General features: G+C 32.5%; 2 protein-coding genes across 2 annotated transcripts; both read left to right on the top strand.

Annotated features, from left to right (window-relative positions):
• Positions 1–7,313: 7,313 nt before the first annotated feature.
• LOC118042929 (cellulose synthase-like protein D3) lies at positions 7,314–13,819 on the top strand. Its single transcript, XM_035050695.2, has 4 exons — positions 7,314–8,022; positions 8,557–9,457; positions 10,826–11,633; positions 11,888–13,819. The coding sequence occupies exons 2-4, from the start codon at positions 8,592–8,594 to the stop codon at positions 13,643–13,645; spliced, it is 3,432 nt and encodes a 1,143-aa protein (XP_034906586.1). The 5' UTR covers positions 7,314–8,022; positions 8,557–8,591; the 3' UTR covers positions 13,646–13,819.
• A 572-nt stretch (positions 13,820–14,391) lies between these two features.
• On the top strand, positions 14,392–18,064 carry LOC118042912 (uncharacterized). The gene has a single exon (XM_073406715.1). The coding sequence runs from the start codon at positions 17,224–17,226 to the stop codon at positions 17,968–17,970; it is 747 nt and encodes a 248-aa protein (XP_073262816.1). The 5' UTR covers positions 14,392–17,223; the 3' UTR covers positions 17,971–18,064.
• The last annotated feature ends 829 nt before the right edge of the window (positions 18,065–18,893 follow it).

Here is an 18,893-nt window from a genome sequence, read left to right as displayed (position 1 = left end):
TTATTTTCATTCATTTTTTTATTTTGATTTAGTCATTTTAGGATAAAATTCAAGGTCAATTTAAGTTAAATTGTTAAATAATGATAAAATTAAAAGATAGAGGACCGAAGTGAAAAATAAAAATAAAATGGATGGCACTTTCAAAGTTTACACACAAAAGTTCACTTTAGTCCTTACTTTTCCCCAATAATACCTTTGCAGTTCCTCAACATTTCTAAAATTTCAATTTTGATACAAAATCTTTTTTTTTTTTTTTCATTCCCTGGTTAGATATATGAGAGAGAATTGTTGGCTAAATTCTAGTGATAGAAAAATAATGTTTTAGTTGACATCGATTCTAGCTATAAAAACCAATATGGTGTTCACAAGTTCTATTTGACGATGAGAGTTTACCTTAGATGTTATTTCATCTTAGTTTTATTATTATTATTATTATTATTATTATTATTATGTTTATGTTTATGTTTATGTTTAATGTATTTTCCATAATTATCAAGCCCAACTAGGGACAAGGACAAGGGTAAGGGTTGGGAGGGTCAGTCCAAGTCGATCCGGGATGACCAAAAATAAATTCTTTATTTTTTAAAAGACCAAAACTGCATTATTTTTATTTTTTTAATAAAAAATCAACATGTTTTGTTATAGGTTTTGTCCAATTTTTCTTGAGATAACCACGTTGCAAGTCAACTTGGGCTTTTAAGTGGGCTACACTAAGTAAATTTCTCCTTTTGAGTGGCCTAGTCAGGGTATAGTTAAATGAAAAACAAAATTAAAAAATAAAACATTAATTTTGATGGGGGTGCGGGGGGGCATGATTGGGATTATGGATGTGCCATGTTTGGTCAGGGTTAATTCAATTTTGTTTCCATTCCTTATTTCAGTTCAATAATTTTACTTTCAATTTAATCATTTGACATTAAGTTAGTTGAGAATTGAGTCATCTTAATTTATTTTGGTTTGATACTTATAAATTTATCGCGATCTTAAATAGACACTTTGATATTTAGTTGGTTCTCAATTTTATGAGTATCTATGTTTCTTATTAAACCAAATTGAGTCCATGACTCGAGTCACGGGTTTGGCTAGATAGGAATCAAGTGCATAAACTTTTAAATTTATTATTAGGATTTTTTATGTCAAAAAACATGTATGAATTGCTATCATATTTATTTATTTATCTTGTTATAAAAAATTATTTACCTACAACCAAACACGAGTTAATTAAAGTTAATTAGTTGACATGTTTGAGAGTGTGATTGCAGTTGATTTTCAAAGTGCCTTTTATTCTGAAATGTATCAAAATGATTTTTTTATTTTTTAAAAATAATTTTTAAGATTAACGCATGAAAACGATGCAAAACATTAAAAAAAATAATTTTTAACAAAAAAAAAAACAGAATTTTAAATTTTTTAAAAAATATAAATTGCCTCGCATTTTCAAACCCTCCAAACTAATCTTTACCTGAAAGTTGGTTTGGTCAAGATAAAAAACCAACTCGACATGTCCTTCATGCATGTACTTGAAAAAGTAGAGCTGGATTTTACTAAGCAGCACGACATAAGTTAGAAGAGGGTAATGTGAACAATAAAAATAGCTATACAATCAGTTGTGGACTCGAATGAGAGATGGTGACTTTTATTGAACACGAGATATTCAATCAGTTGTTGACAATGAGAAAATCCTCGAACATTTTAACATTACGAAACCACCTTGCACGAAGCAATTTATAAATCATAAGGAAAGAATATAATGGTTACACCGTGTTTGTTTGTTAAAAAATAGTGGTTTTTATGAAAAATATTTTTTTTTAAAATGAATTATTTTTTTATATTTAAAAATAAATTAAAAATATTTTTTTATTATTTAACTATGTCATGTTAAATGAGTTAGAAAAATAAATTTTAAATTTTTATTTATTAAAAAAAATAAAGATCAAATTTGATGGATAAAAAAGATAAAAGATGATGAAATTGAAAAAAAATATCAATTTAAAAATTTATTGTAAATAAAATAAATAACAATCAAAAGAATTAGGACTAAATTTAATAGATAAAAATTTTAATTAAAAAAATTAAGAGAAAAACAAATAATAATACACAAAATAAGAATCAAAATTAATATAAAAATCAAATTTCAGGAGATGAAATTATTTTTAAAAAAATTAAAAACAAAAATATATAGCAATCAAAATATTAAGAATTAAATTTGATATAATCAATAAATAACAAGATATTTCTGAATTTTTCTTAACTTTTAGAAAGTGTTTTCTGCTTGTAATAAAAAAAAAACTCTTTAATGAAAAACAAGATGAAAACATTTTCTTAAAAAATAAGCTAAATTTTTTTTTAGCTGGAAAATATTTTTAATTAATTAATTTTTTAAAAAATAAAAATTATATGAAAATTAAAAAGTTATTTTTTCAAGAAACAAACAAGATCAATGGTAAAAAGAAAGAGGAAAAATATTGTATGAAAAATCTTTTAATTATATATGTATATTTTCGAAACTTTATAATCATGTTCTATGTATTTTTTAATCCATAAAGTCATAAATGATTTTGCACCAAATGAAATTTGGGTCGGGGGTTGAGTCCATGACTCGAGTCACGCTGTCAATTATGTTCTACCGAACTTTTACCAGACCGAAAACCCCTCTGTTGATGCACTGTCTTTCCTCTTGCACTTTTTGGTAATGTAAAAACACCACCAAATCCACTGGACTCTTGCAATTATGCCCCTGAAAACGAATGTTTGAGCTTTTAAAATCGGAGGCGTTGAATCCGCTAGTTGCCCTGTTACTGGAAAGTCTATTTCCAAGCTCGCCTGTAGACAAGAATATTTCAAATCCATGTTATCGGAATAGCTAAGCTTATGAGGAGAGACTAAAAGCCACATCAGCAGGAGGAGACAGTCAAGGATAATCGCTCCGTTGTTTCCGCGTTCAGACTTGAAATATCTATTATATAATTAATTAATTACAACAAAAATCTAGTGGTAATATGGAAATTTAAATTCTAGACATTATTACCGTGTAATGATGTCGTCAAAATCCCTAAAGCTTGAAATAAGGTTTTAGGTTTGAATAAAGAGTTGATCACTTCATTCTTGCTATTAGATGATGTTGGATTCTCAAATATTATACACATAATAAAAATAATAAAGCAAAATTATTTGAAAATCTATAAAATTTTATTAGATAAATCTAAAATTATGCAGGGATTTATTACCTGAAAATATAATCTCCTTCAACTTTTAATAATTATTTAAAGATAGCATTGTTTTTAAATAATAAGTCATCCAATTGTTCGGTCTATAATGATAATTCACACGAACAATTAATGAAAAATCTCTTAAATTCATGTTTAGAAAGCAGAGATTGATATGCTTAAATTGCTAGCTCTTTATTCTATGACTTGCATAGTTTTTTCTATCTAGCAGACAACCTCATAAAAATAAGAGGAACAATTTACTATTTATAAAAGAATCTGAATTACTCTTTAAATTGGCAAAGTATTAATTTGTCCCTTGAATAATATTCATATAGTAATTTAATATAATTTTAGAAATTAACTCAATCAAGTCCTTACTTTATTTTTTTAGGTCTAGAAATGTAATCTTTGTATTAATTATATTCTAATCCTTAAATTTAAAATATATTTTAATCAAGTCATACTTAATTAATATAATTCTACATTAGCCGATGATTTCTTAATTAATATTATTTGAGAACAGATGAAATATTTTTTCTAATTCACCCAGGGGGATGAATCCTCTCTTGATCATTCAAGTACCTTAATATAGTTCATGATATATCCAATACATACCCTTTAATTTTCCTTGATTAAGATAACATGTAACATGATCAAACCATAATTTTTTTTTTTATATAAGATAACCTAGTAATCTCAAGTCTAATAATCACTTACACAACTATCACGTGACTTTTTTCATAGATATATGTGATTTCTCCATATGAAATTCTCATGTCTTATGACAAATACCTACATACTAGTTATATGTATTCCTTATATCTCAACTTATGAGAACAACTTTTCATTTCATGAAAAAAAGAGCATAATATGTACCGGTTTCTACGACTCTAATGAATATTCAATATTTAATAGAGTATCAACCATGAATATTTTAAGAACAATGCTTTCATAAAATAGAATTTTCATAGCTATAACAAATTTATAATTTTCTTTGCGAAATATTTTTGTCATATGGACTTTATTTTTATTCTAGATTCATTAATCTAATATTATATGAATATTAAAGATAATTCAAGCCTATAATAATAATAAATATATATTTACATGAATATAATAATACCACGTGTAACTAAGAAATTGACTACAAGGCATATTAAACTAACAGATCCACCCTACATAATGAAAATAGATGTGGCTCAATTGTAGGATGCCAAGTACATTAAAAAAAAGAATTTTTTTTGGTAGATGTTGACTCTCAAATGCTTGAGTTAATATGGAAGAGAGTTATTCTATTTAAGAGAGACACTATGTAAAACATGATAAATCCTTTAGGAAATGGGTGTGGCATGCATGTGCCAAAATGCACTTGGGCCTGGCGTCACCTGCCAGACCCGTTTGCGTTAGGCCCAGGCTTTAGCTTGGCAATGTGTGAGGCTTGTGCGTCGTGATGAGGGAGAGAGCTTTTGAGCTCGCAATGTGTTTTCTCAGCCTAACTTTTTTTTTTTTAATACAAAAAATATGAAAAAAATTAATACATCCTGATCCATCACTATGGCAACTCTATTTTAGGGATATCGATTTTGCTTTATTAAGAAAGTATGACAATTCATTTCAAAATTGATATATTTTTCCATGTTTATTTCAATGTATGAAAGTTTTTTTCCCCTTCCTATTCATCATCTTTTGGATTTATGAAAAAAGAATTATTTCAGTATTGTTGTTTTGCTTTGGTTGTTGTGTTTTTCAGTGGATTTAACGCTCATTGTTATTGTTATTATGATAGTTTATATTTTTAAATTGTTTTTATATGAAAAGATATGAAATTTATGTTTTTTATATGTTATTTGATATATTAATATTAAAAATAATATTTTAAAAATATATTTTCAATTAAAAAAACTATAATTTATGAAACACGCTATAAATAACAAAATTAAAAAAACGTATATTTGAATTGTTATTAGTTGGTGGAGAGGAGCAACTTTCCAAAAACTGAAAACGAGATGAGAGAGAACAGCAAGGTAAGACCTGGCATCGGGCGTGCACTTTCAACACGGAGAGGTCATACGACAGCTGAGCAGCCACGCTGTCATTTCATTTGACGGATAGGTGCCGGCGGGCACTTCCTTACCTGTTGTTCAAACTCACATGTTCACGCAGGAGGAGTGATTGTTAATTGTTGCTGTTCATTTAACAGTAAGTTTTACTTTGACATGTTCCAGCCAATGAGCTGTGACGATTTCGATATTTAGATGTGATATTATGACGTGTATGCTACGATTAGAGATCAACGACGTCAATCTCGTTATCCGACGGACCAAATGAAACGCGTATTCTACTATGGACGTGTTTCTTCGCATTGCTATTCTTGTTTATTTGTATTTTTTAATGGGAGATTTGGACCGTGTAAACCTCTGCCCTTCCATTAAAATAAAATAAAATAAAATTCTGGACTCGTCTATATCCTACTAGTCACGAAGATACAAATTGGTGATATTAAATAAAACATTATTTTCTAAGTCTTAATGTGGACCATAAAGAATAGTCAAATCTTAATTTTAAAAAAATCAGATAATCAAAGGAGAAAAAAAATTAAGAAAATCATGAAATAGAAATTGATTATGCTTTCCAAAGAATGTGTTTTGACTTTAATTTTATTTTCCAAGATAAATTTTTTTTGTTTAATATTAAGATGACAACATATTTAATCGATCCGGGTTTTACAACTTAACTTAACATATCAAACTAATGATCCTGATTATAAATTTTATTGGGTTTAGCAACTTGATTATTTTAATAAATTCTTACTTAATGATACGAGAACAACAATTAAGCATTAATCAAATATCAAGATATTTGTTTGAGATTATGACAATTTCATAGAAAGAAAATCAAAACAAATTATAAAGACTAATTTAAAATTAAAAAAATATTGAAAGATAAATTAAAAAGAAAAAAAATTGAATCAAAACTCAAAATTAAAAAATAATAAAAAAAAGCTTCTTTATTGTTCATATGAACAATGTTTTAGCAGGGAAGCTAATATTGTTGTTAAAAATGAAATAAAGAAGAATTCACAACTTTATTTTTTTTTCTCCCTTGTTTTTAAATATGGATTCATGTTAGAAATTGAATATAATTTAATAAATTATGCATATGATATTCAATCTTTCTCTTTAGAATTTAAATAAATTAGAGATTAACCTATTTGATTTATAATTCCAAATAATAATAATTTAATATTGAAACTAACTTTCCCAAAATAATTATTTAGCTCTTTATTTTATTTTATTTTAAAAAAAATAAAATGAAAAAAATAAAAGAAATATAAAAAACAAAATTAATTGAATTTTATATTTTTCAAACATATGAACTCAATTTGTTTATTAATTGAATTCATATTAAATATTATAATTGAATTCAATTACATAAATAATTAGTTTCAAATAACCTATAAATGAAAATTGTAACTGTATTAGTTTGATAATCAAGCTCATAAATCTTATCATCTTTCCTTTTATATCGAGCTATATTCTATTTTTTGGTGCATGTTTGAGATTACATTCTAATATTAAAAGTATATTTAAGATTGTTATAGATGTTATTTTTTATAATGCTTTTCATTTAAAAATAAATTTAAATAATTTTTTTTTTTTTTTTTTGATATTAGAATATTAAAATAATAAAATAATAAAAAAATTAACTTAAACTATAAAAACAAAAAAATTAAAAAAAATTAAAAAAATTAATTGAATTGATTCGATAACAATCCTAACACAAAGACCAAATCTTCTCAATTCTAGGGTGTGTTTGTGAGTGATTGAATTGTGCTTCTAAAAGATTTTAATTTTTTTTTATTTTAAATAAATATTTTTAGATATTTTTAAATTATTTCATGTATTGATATAAAAAATAAATTTATTTTTTTTTAAAATATTATTTTAATATATTTTTTAAAAGCTTTTTTAAAAAAACTACCACACTTAATAAAATATCATTTTAATGTTTCACACGCATCCCTAATCCCACTCGTTTTATCTAATCCACCTGCTCGTTCCTCAAATCAACCCCCTTTTCTCTCCCTTTTGTCTTAAAATTAAAAATAAAATATTTTTACGTCCCCATTTTGTCCAAACAAATTCCTCTCTCCTTCCAAACCCCAACAGACATACTAGCATCGAAAAGATAGAGGGGCTGCAGGGCTTCCCCAACATCAGCCGGCGATCCACAAAACCCACTCTCCTCCTTACATGCTCCTCTTCTTTTTTGGTTCTCTGCCCTCAGTGCCAAGAACCTTCTTCCTTTCTTTTATTACATAACTAGATTCATAAAAAAAAAGGAAAAAACCACCCCTGTTACGTCACACTGTCACAGCTGTGTAATAAAGGGAAAAAAATATATATTAGTCTCAGTCATGCCCTAGTTGTGCTTGTAGTTTTGTTCACGACTCAGTCTTTCTATCAACACCCACACCTCTGTATACGAAATTTTCTTTCTTGCTTTTTGTACGTGAGAAAGAGAAATACACAGTATGAACGGTTACAGGTGGTGGCTTTGAAGCATTCCTTTTTTGGTTTTAAAGATTGGTTCAAATTATTATTACTTGCCGTTTAGCATTTCCGAAGCTTTCAAAGAATCTGACAAAGGGATCTGCCCATCTATTATCCCTCTCCTCAATTTATATAGACAGAGAGAAGGCAAAACCTTTATTTAGTAAGACAAGTACTAGTCCTAACTACTGGATGATCTGCAGCGTTTTTCTTGGTTTTAAGATTTTCTGATGGCGTGATTAGTTGTTGCTGCTCGAAAGGTAAAAATGTTTTACGGTGAAAAGGATCTTGGGGTTGTTTTGCTACTACACTTCTGGGTTCAGTTTCTTGATTTTGTTTTGGCTTAAATTGAGTAGGTTGTGAACGTGCTTGTGCTAATTATGAGGCTTTTATTGGATCTTAGGTGTTTAGCCTTAAATTTTGGATTTTAGTAAACGTTAAACCTTTATGCTTTATTTTATTGGTAATCAAACGAGGTCTTAATTAGATTTTTTGGATGATATGTAATTATCCCGGCACCTTTGTCTTTTTATGTGAAGAGCTTTTGACTTGATTTGAATCCTTTTGAAATTGAAAGATTCTCTTTCTTTGGTCTGTTGTTTAAATGTTGCGAGCAAGGTGAATTCAAGATTATGAGTTCTAGAATTTAATGATCTGTTGTGCCGTGCATTGTTTCTTGGTACCTAAGCAGACATCTGAATTATATATTGGAATTTTGATTATGATTGCGATATGTTAGAATCCGGTTGATATTATGAATAATATGCTGATGGTGCACAGTACTATAATTGCAGGATTTGAAGAGACGTGTCCCTTACAGTGTTAAGATATGGCCTCAAGATCATTCAAAGGCACTCGATCAAATCTATCAATTAGCTCGGATGCTGCCGAATCTCACAAACCTCCTCTGCCTCAGACCGTGACATTTGGCCGGAGGACTTCCTCTGGTCGCTATATCAGCTACTCAAGGGATGATCTTGATAGTGAACTTGGGAGTAGTGATTTCATGAACTATACGGTGCACTTACCACCGACCCCTGACAACCAACCCATGGATCCATCTATCTCACAAAAGGTTGAAGAGCAATATGTCTCAAATTCACTCTTTACAGGCGGTTTTAATAGTGTTACTCGTGCTCATCTCATGGACAAGGTGATTGAATCTGAAGCCAGCCATCCCCAAATGGCTGGTGCTAAGGGATCCTCTTGTGCGATTCCAGGGTGTGATGCCAAGGTGATGAGTGATGAGCGTGGTGTTGATATTCTCCCTTGTGAGTGTGATTTCAAAATATGCCGGGATTGCTTTATTGATGCAGTGAAAATTGGAGGTGGAATTTGCCCTGGTTGCAAGGAGCCCTATAAAAACACCGAATTAGATGAAGTGGATGTGGACAGTGGAAGGCCTCTTCCACTTCCTCCACCAGGCACAGTGTCCAAAATGGAGAGGAGGTTGTCATTGATGAAGTCAACCAAATCAGCGCTGATGAGAAGCCAGACTGGGGACTTTGATCACAATAGGTGGCTCTTTGAAACAAGGGGAACTTATGGGTATGGCAATGCTATCTGGCCAAGTGATGGGGGGTTCGGCAATGGGAATGATGAGGAAGTTGGTGGGCCCAAAGAATTGATGAACAAGCCATGGAGGCCACTTACTCGAAAATTAAAGATACCAGCTGCTGTTATCAGTCCATATCGGTACAATCTTCATGTCTAGCATGGTTCTGTTTTCTCTTACTAATCGTAGCATAATGATATTCTTTTCCAAATGTTTAAATTGCTATATCTTCCCCTATTTCATTAATTTGGTGCATTGGTATTGGTAGATTGGAAGATAATCACACTCTGATAAACAAACTTGCACATGCACTGGCAATTGCTGTATCTTACCTTGGTTTTTTGTTATTTCTTTGTTGTGTCTTCTATCACTTTGTCATTGGCTTGATGATACTGAGCCATGAGAAACATGCAACTTTGTCTCTCTGCCACCAACAACTTCCCATAGAAATGCAAAACTTTGATACCCATTTGGTCCATGACTCCACAGTCTGTGTTATATATCCATATTTTTATTCATTCAATGATGGTTGGATAAAATCCTAGGCTCATCAATGCCCTTCCATGTTGGGGGGTTAAAAGGTGTTGCTACATCATAGAAATCTCCAACAATTTATATGCGCACCCTTTATTCCCCTTCTTAGTCGATCTGCCTTGTTAGTTCTTTCCTTTCTAATCTGATATCTATGTCTGCCAAGCTAATAGCTCACAACTGTCCCTGTAAATATCAAGCATCAAATTTGAGCTCTAGAACTTATTCCAAAGATTTTGTAGAATAGCTGTATCTTTTGAGTGAATTTCCAGGGTCACTAAAAAAGTTCTGAACTGATTGCATTTGTCACCTTGTATTAGAGAATTAATTCCGAAATTGTCTTCATTATTTGTGTTGTTTCATCAATGATTATTGTGCAATTCTTATGAGGTGCCAGCCACTAACAAATACAGACAAGAAAATTATAAATATTTTAGGACTTGAATCCTAAATGTATTTGTTGAAATCATGCTAACTTGTTACTATGGAATTTGATGTGCTAATTGAAGCATGGATTTAGGCTCGATGTTGGCAAAGCCGAGATGCTCTAGTTAAGTCATGGCTTATCAACTCTATGACTCCTAATCTTGTGTCACACTTTGTTTAGTGTGGAACAGCAAAGGATGTATGGGATGCTGTTTAGAGGAGAGGAGTGATCTTGAAGAATTGGACTCTTCTTAACTGTGCTCATTTAAAATGCTTACATTATTCTGAGAAATAGTTTCATTTCCATGGGAGATCCATCCGATTCTCTCTTTTAAAGACCCTGTTCTTTTGTTAACTCTCTAGAGAATTTTTTTTCAGGCCAGCTGCAACTGTTAATTTGACACTTGACTTGAAAACTATGCCTTCCTGTTTCTCTTCTATTGTAATTACCTTCCATGTTTTTTACTAACATTTTTACTACAGTTTGATTCTACACTATGACAGTTACGCTGATTAATGCCTTGTGCCTCTTGCTGCATCTCTTCTTATAGGCTTCTCATTTTTGTTCGGATTGTTATTCTTGCACTATTCTTGCAATGGAGGATCATGCATCCAAACAACGACGCAATCTGGCTGTGGGGGATGTCAGTGGTTTGCGAGGTCTGGTTTGCTTTTTCTTGGCTTTTGGATCAACTTCCAAAGCTATGCCCTATCAATCGTGCTACAGATCTGAATGTATTGAAAGATAAATTTGAAACACCCAGCCCTAGCAACCCCACTGGTAAATCTGATCTCCCTGGCGTAGATGTTTTTGTCTCTACTGCAGATCCAGAAAAAGAACCGCCACTTGTCACTGCAAACACCATCTTATCAATTCTAGCAGCTGATTACCCAGTTGAAAAGCTTTCTTGTTATGTTTCCGATGATGGAGGTGCACTTTTAACATTTGAGGCCATGGCCGAAGCAGCGAGTTTTGCAAATGTATGGGTTCCTTTCTGCCGTAAACATGATATTGAGCCCAGGAATCCAGAATCCTACTTCAGTTTGAAGAGGGATCCTTACAAGAACAAAGTGAAGCAAGATTTTGTCAAGGATCGTCGAAGAGTAAAGCGTGAATATGATGAGTTCAAGGTTCGAATAAATAGCTTGCCTGATTCTATTCGCCGCCGATCTGATGCCTATCATGCTCGGGAGGAAATCAAGGCCATGAAGCTTCAGAGACAGCACAAGGACGATGAACCTGTGGAGAGTGTAAAGATTCCAAAAGCTACATGGATGGCAGATGGTACCCATTGGCCAGGGACTTGGCTGAATCCTGCTCCTGAGCACTCTAGGGGTGACCATGCTGGTATAATACAGGTATTAGTTTGGATACAAACTGTTTTTGTCATTGTTCAAGTCATGTGAATGATTACACTAATTTTTAAACCATGTGCGGGTGTGGATTTGGAAATTGTAACAGACTTTCTTATTGTTATTGCACAAATCAATTCAATTTTATGTAAAACTAGTTGGGATGGGCTACAAGGATTCACTTTCTTCATCTTTTCTAAAAGCTGTTGTGACATTCAGCCTTTCTATATGAGGCTGATTATTTAATTTACTGGATGCAGGTGATGTTGAAACCTCCCAGCGATGAGCCACTACTTGGAACTTCTGATGAAACTAAGATAATGGACTTTACTGATGTTGATATACGTCTCCCATTGCTTGTTTATGTTTCTCGTGAGAAGCGTCCAGGTTATGATCACAACAAGAAGGCAGGGGCCATGAATGCACTTGTTCGAGCCTCAGCCATTATGTCTAATGGTCCTTTCATTCTTAATCTTGATTGTGATCACTATATTTACAATTCCCAGGCAATGAGGGAAGGGATGTGTTTCATGATGGATCGAGGAGGTGATCGCCTCTGTTATGTTCAGTTCCCTCAGAGGTTTGAGGGCATAGACCCTTCTGATCGATACGCTAATCACAACACTGTTTTTTTTGATGTGAACATGCGTGCCCTTGATGGTCTAATGGGTCCAGTCTATGTTGGAACTGGTTGCCTCTTTAGAAGGATTGCTCTTTATGGCTTTGACCCACCACGGGCAAAAGAAGATCACCCAGATTGCTGCAGCTGCTGCTTTGCCCGGCGCAAGAAACATTCCTCAGCTGCAAACACCCCAGAAGAGAACAGGGCTCTAAGAATGGGTGATTATGATGATGAAGAGATGAACCTCTCCCTGCTCCCTAAGAAGTTTGGCAACTCAACATTCCTCATTGACTCAATCCCAGTGACAGAGTTTCAAGGTCGTCCTCTTGCAGATCACCCAGCTGTTAAGAATGGACGCCCACCTGGTGCTCTCACTATTCCCCGTGAGCTTCTCGATGCATCAACTGTTGCAGAGGCAATCAGTGTCATATCTTGCTGGTATGAAGACAAGACTGAGTGGGGAAATCGAGTTGGGTGGATTTATGGATCTGTTACTGAAGATGTTGTCACTGGGTATAGGATGCACAACAGGGGATGGAAATCAGTTTATTGTGTTACCAAGCGTGATGCCTTCCGTGGCACTGCTCCAATTAACCTCACAGATAGGCTTCATCAAGTTCTCAGGTGGGCTACTGGTTCTGTTGAAATTTTCTTTTCCCGCAACAATGCCCTCTTAGCCAGCCGTAGAATGCAATTTCTTCAGAGGATAGCATATCTGAACGTTGGCATCTATCCCTTCACTTCGATCTTCCTGATTGTGTACTGCTTCCTCCCTGCACTTTCCCTATTCTCTGGCCAGTTCATTGTTCAGACCCTTAATGTCACTTTTCTTGCCTATCTCCTAATCATCACATTGACTCTATGTTTACTTGCTGTGCTTGAAATCAAATGGTCTGGCATCGACCTAGAGGAGTGGTGGAGGAATGAACAGTTTTGGTTGATTGGAGGAACCAGTGCCCACCTTGCTGCTGTGCTTCAGGGATTGTTGAAAGTTGTTGCAGGGATTGAAATTTCTTTCACCTTGACTTCAAAATCAGGTGGTGATGATGTTGATGATGAGTTTGCTGATCTCTACGTTGTCAAATGGACATCGCTGATGATACCTCCTATTACAATCATGATGGTCAACTTAATTGCAATAGCAGTTGGATTTAGCCGAACAATTTACAGTGTTATACCACAGTGGAGTAGATTACTGGGTGGGGTTTTCTTCAGTTTCTGGGTCCTGGCTCATCTCTACCCTTTTGCTAAAGGTCTTATGGGAAGAAGAGGAAGGACACCGACCATTGTTTTTGTGTGGTCAGGACTTATTGCAATCACCATCTCTCTCCTCTGGGTGGCAATCAATCCCCCGTCTGGCACCACCCAAATTGGTGGCTCATTCCAGTTTCCCTGATAGGTCTTTTTCTTTCTTTTTTGTTTAATTTATTCAATTACGTTCCTTTACTAAATTCTTTTTTCAAAACATCTATCTGCTGGAGTACAGGCTAGATATTTTCCTTAACACATTCTGTGTAGTGGCTGTTTACTTTCACAAAAGTTCTAGTAAAGGGAACTGGTCTTCTTGGCACTGTTCTTGACAATGCATTACATGAAATACTAAAACCAGAGACCCATCTTTACGTAGATGATTAGGATTGTGATCATTGTCTTCTTTTGTTACTAAGAAAAGTGTATCAATTTTAAGGGAAATTGCCCTGTTTATTCCAACGCTTCATGGCTATGGCGGGGCCCTGTGCTCATGCTGTTATATCGCACGTTATCGGACTGTTTGACCTTATCGGACTGCGAATATTTGAAATTGATTCTCCTTTTAATTACATTACAAGTTGAACAAATATCCGCAAGTGATTTTCATCTTGCATGGTCAACTCTATTATAACAAGCTGATGACAGAACAAGGAAGATGCATCGTTATTAAGCCATTTGTCGACATAATTGATAAAACCCCCTTTATTCTTACCGGACACAACACATTCTTAGTGAAAATAGACAAGGATTGCTTCACTAAGTCTTATAAACTGTAAGAAAAGCCATCCTTTAAGAGTTGTTAGCTAAGGCGGTGGGGCATGGGCAGTGGAGATTTAGGCGTATCGATGATAGTTAGCTACGTTGGTACTAAAAAATGAAGCTCACGAGTGTGGAGCAGCGGTAGTGGTTCCCTGATCTCTTAATGAAACGATAGGGACATTATTGCCGAAGTTATTTTTAAAAGAGAGTAGATTTATAGGTAAAGGGAGGCAGAGGATCAAGGATATTGGGAGAGATGTCATGGGAATGGAAGGTTAGGAAAGTTTGATGGTGATGGAGTGATCATCCATCACAATTATTGTTAATGATGGATATTGGGAGAGATGTCATTGGAATGGAAGGTTAGGAAAGTTTGATAGTGATGGAGTGATCATCCATCACAATTATTCTTAATGATAGATATGTTGGATTCTTGAATATTATAAACGCAGTAGAAATAATAAAATAAATTTATTGGAAAGTTTTTAGGATCTTGTTATATAGATATAGAGTTGTTTAGAGATTTATTATTTGAAGATCTTCCAGCTTTGAATAATACTTTAAAGACCGAGTTGCCGCAAATCACAAACCATCTAATTATCTGGCATACAACAAGAATCTATACAAATTATCAGTGAAAAATCTTCTAAATTCTTATTTAGTAGAAAGGGATTGCTATGCCTAAATGTTAGATTAATATGCCTTGTAACTAATCGATTGATTACATGTGGCATTTTTATATTTATGTAAATACATATTTATTATTAATAAAGGTTTAAATTATCTTTTTTATTCATATAATATTAAATTAATGAATCTAATATTTGATTTATGAATCTAGAATAAAGATAAAGTCTATGAGATAAAATTTTACAAATAAAATTATAAACTTGTTATAATTATAAGATTTTTATTGCATCAAAGTATTGTTCGTAAAATGTTTTTAGTCAATGCTTTTTTAAATATTGAACATTATTAGAGTCGTAGAGTCTGGTATATGTTATGTTCTTTTCTTTATGAAAAGAAGCTACTGTTCTTATAAGTAGACATATTAGGAATGCTTAAAACTAATATGTATGTGTTTGTCATAAGCTATATACACTGAACTAACCCGCATTAGAATTTCATAATGAGAGTTCACCTATATCTATGAAAAGACTCACATGACGATTGTGTAAGTGATCCTTAGACCTAAGATCACTAAGTGATCTTATATAGAGAATGTTATGTTTTGATCATTTTACATGTTATTTTAATTGAGACAATAAAATGATAGACATTTGGTATATAAAACTATATGAAGATACTTAAGTGAGGATTCATCACCTCAGTTGAATTAGGAAAAAATGTTTTCATTTATTCTCAAATAATATTAACTGAGAAATCCTTAGTTAAAATGTAATGAAATTTGAAAAGGGTTTCAAATGTTATTCAAACAATCAATGACTATTATGTAAAATACAAACATGATTTAACATGACAAACACAATCCATGCTTCAATATTAAATTGAAACATTATTGATGAAAGTATATTAATTACACTGAGAAACCGATCACTGAAAGGTTAAGTCGAACCACTAATGATTTTTTTTAATATTTGGAGGATCATGACACGTTGCTAGGCGATGCACCTCATCTTCAATTATAATTAATCAATTTTTGAATTGATAATAAATTAAATTATTTAATTTATTTAATCTTATTTAATTAGAATTATAATTTATATTTGGGCAAACATATTAGGAACCTAATGGGTCACACATATTAAGAACCATTAGTTAGAAATTAAACTACGATAATTTAATTAAGTATGACTTGATTAAAATATATTTTAGAAATTAAAGACTAGAATATATTTAGTATGTGGATTATATTTCTAGACCTAGAAAAATCAAGTAAGGATTTAATTGAGTTAATGTCTAAAATTGTCCTAAATTAATATATGAATATTATTCAGGAAAAAATTGATATTTTGCCAATTTATAGTGTTTTTTAGATTTCTCTATAAGTAGTAAGTTATATCTCTTATTTTTTAAAAATTATTGTCTGATACACATAAAACTATGCAAGTTAAATAATAGAGAGCTAACATTCTAGGCATAACAATCTCCTTCTCCTAAAAATGGATTTAGAAGATTTTTTATTGGTGGTTCGTGTGGATTACCATTAGGGTAAGATAATTGGATGGTTTGTGGTTTGCGACAACCCAACCTTTAAGGAATTATTTAAAATTGAAGAAAATCAGATCTTCATGTAATAAATTATTAAATAACTCTAGATTTATCTAACGAAATCCTAGAGACTTTCAAACAATTTTGTTTTATTATTTATGTTGTATAATGATATTCGAGAACTCAACACCAACTTCGTCATCGAGGATTTTTTGACCACAATGAAATTTAATCATTTCAATATCCCATGTTATTGTAATAATATTTGAGAGTATTTTTTAGCAAGTTTTAACCAAAAAAAAGAAAAAAAAAGGTGTATTTATCTTATATTTTTATTTAGTTCTCAAATGTATCCGATAACTATATCTAAAAACCATTTTTTCCAATACTATTTACCAGTGAGCACTCGCTGACCTTTATTTATTTATTTATGCCAAAACACTTTGTTTTTTCTTAGGCTAAATATGCTGACTTTCTTTTCTTTTCTTTTTAATTTTTAATGAGTGATGAGTTGCTTTGCTCTTCCTTTATATAACGAAATCTACGAGCGAATTAAAAAAAACTGCAATTAACCTTACTGCAACACGTAAAGCTTCCCTTAAAAAGAATTGCTGAAGCTGTTCATGCAGGAAATGTGAAGTGATGAGTTGTTGAAACAGCACAAATGCATGTTCAAACCTAACATCACCATGTTTAATTACATCTCTAAACATCATTACATAATTTCTTCATTGAACAGACCCAATTAAAGACAGATCTCTCTTCACCTTCTTTCACCCAAAAGCAACTGCCATGGAAGCTTTCACGACCTTGCTAGTGCTTCTCATGAAAGTACTCGTCTGTGCAGCTAGCCCACCACCGGACATTCCTTCAACAAGCCAAGACCTTGTCGTCGCCACTGACGAGATGGCAAGAGCCAACTACTTCAGTTTTGTCATGCTCATTAACATGTCCCCACTTGATCAGAGATTTCAGGGGAATGTCACTTTCTTGATGCCCAAGGATCGTATATTGTCTAAAATCAGGATGCATCAAAATGCTGTTTCTGATTTTTTGCTTCGCCATTCAATCCCATCACCCTTGCTCTTTGATCACCTGCGACATATTCCACCAGGCTCGCTGATTCCCAGTTCCGATCCCGATTATATGCTTAACATTTCCAACAAGGGAAGGAAGAGTTTCTTTCTCAACAATGTCAAGATCTCCAGCCCAGATCTATGCACCGCAGGGTCTTCAATTAGATGCCATGGCATCGATGGGGTGCTGCTAGTAGCTACGGATAGGAATCCTTTACCTGCTTGTTCCAACAGCACAAGTCCCGCTGTTGTGGCCACACCACCAAGCCCATCACTCCCATTTCCAGATATTCCATCATTTCCATCATCAGCGCCTCCTCCTGGGGCGGCTGCGCCGACAGACCAAGAGCACAACCCAAAACATTCAGCCTCTTCCCAACTAGAAAGTCTTTCTCTTGGAGGTTTATTAAGATTCTTAGCGACTTCTATTTTGGTGTTAAATGCTCGGGTTCTCTCTATATAGTGGGACTGAATTAAAGGATTTGGAGAAGTGTACACAACGGCTCACATGCAGAATATTTTTTTAATGAATTATTCCATAAAAATAGTCAATCTATTTTTCTCCTACCAGTACAAGATAGCAAGCCTTGGAAGAAAATTCCAAGTGCAATGTTTCTTCTTTTTTTTTGGGTGAACACTTTGTTCTTCTATTGGCCACTTGACTACACTCTAGAATTTTCCTTAGACAAATAATGCTGGTTAGTCCATACCGTTTAGGACCCAACAACTAATTATGTGCGCCATGGCACACCAAGTTTGTTTCATTTTAATTAGATGAAAATAAAACAACTATACTAAACAAACAAAATTACAATAAAATAAAATAAAATCATAATAACTTCAAAAAATAACCTCAAAAATTATATAATTGGATAAAAAAATAACATTAAAATTCGAATCGAGTTAACCCAAGGTCACATGATGGATATGAAAGCTGAATAATAAGGAACAAACCAACTCTTCTTAACATGTAAAACTTATTGTCCAAGTTATGAAATTGAGTTAACCCCATAGAAAATAAATTTAAGAAAACTACAAAGTTTTTTTTATTTTAAAAAACTAATGTTAAACGTGAAATCGAACAATAAAGCAAAAAAAAAAAAAAAAAGAAGCCAAACTACATCAACTTTTCAAACCTTTAACTCTAATCATTGGACCGGAAGAAACTATATATGAAAAAAATGGTAAAACTTAATTCATAACAAATCTAGCATTGAATAATGAAATATCACTATTATCATTATCATAGTTTTTGTTGTTGTTGTTGTTGTTGTTGTTGTTGTTGTTGTTATTGTTGTTATCACCACAATTATTACTATTACTAATACGAATCTTAGCACAATTTAATTGAATTTGCAAACCCAAGATCTTTCTAATTCTGGCTTA

This window comes from Populus alba, chromosome 19 (genome assembly GCF_005239225.2).
Source record: "Populus alba chromosome 19, ASM523922v2, whole genome shotgun sequence".
Taxonomy (NCBI): domain Eukaryota; kingdom Viridiplantae; phylum Streptophyta; class Magnoliopsida; order Malpighiales; family Salicaceae; genus Populus; species Populus alba.
This window is presented reverse-complemented; position numbering and strand designations above follow the sequence as displayed.

Coding starts and splice junctions, on each gene's coding strand:
- LOC118042929 (XM_035050695.2), top strand. CDS start 8,592: ATGGCCTCAAGATCATTCAAAGGCACTCGATCAAATCTATCAATTAGC. Junction 9,458..10,825: donor GCTGTTATCAGTCCATATCG/GTACAATCTTCA, acceptor CTCTTCTTATAG/GCTTCTCATTTTTGTTCGGA. Junction 11,634..11,887: donor ACCATGCTGGTATAATACAG/GTATTAGTTTGG, acceptor TACTGGATGCAG/GTGATGTTGAAACCTCCCAG.
- LOC118042912 (XM_073406715.1), top strand. CDS start 17,224: ATGGAAGCTTTCACGACCTTGCTAGTGCTTCTCATGAAAGTACTCGTC.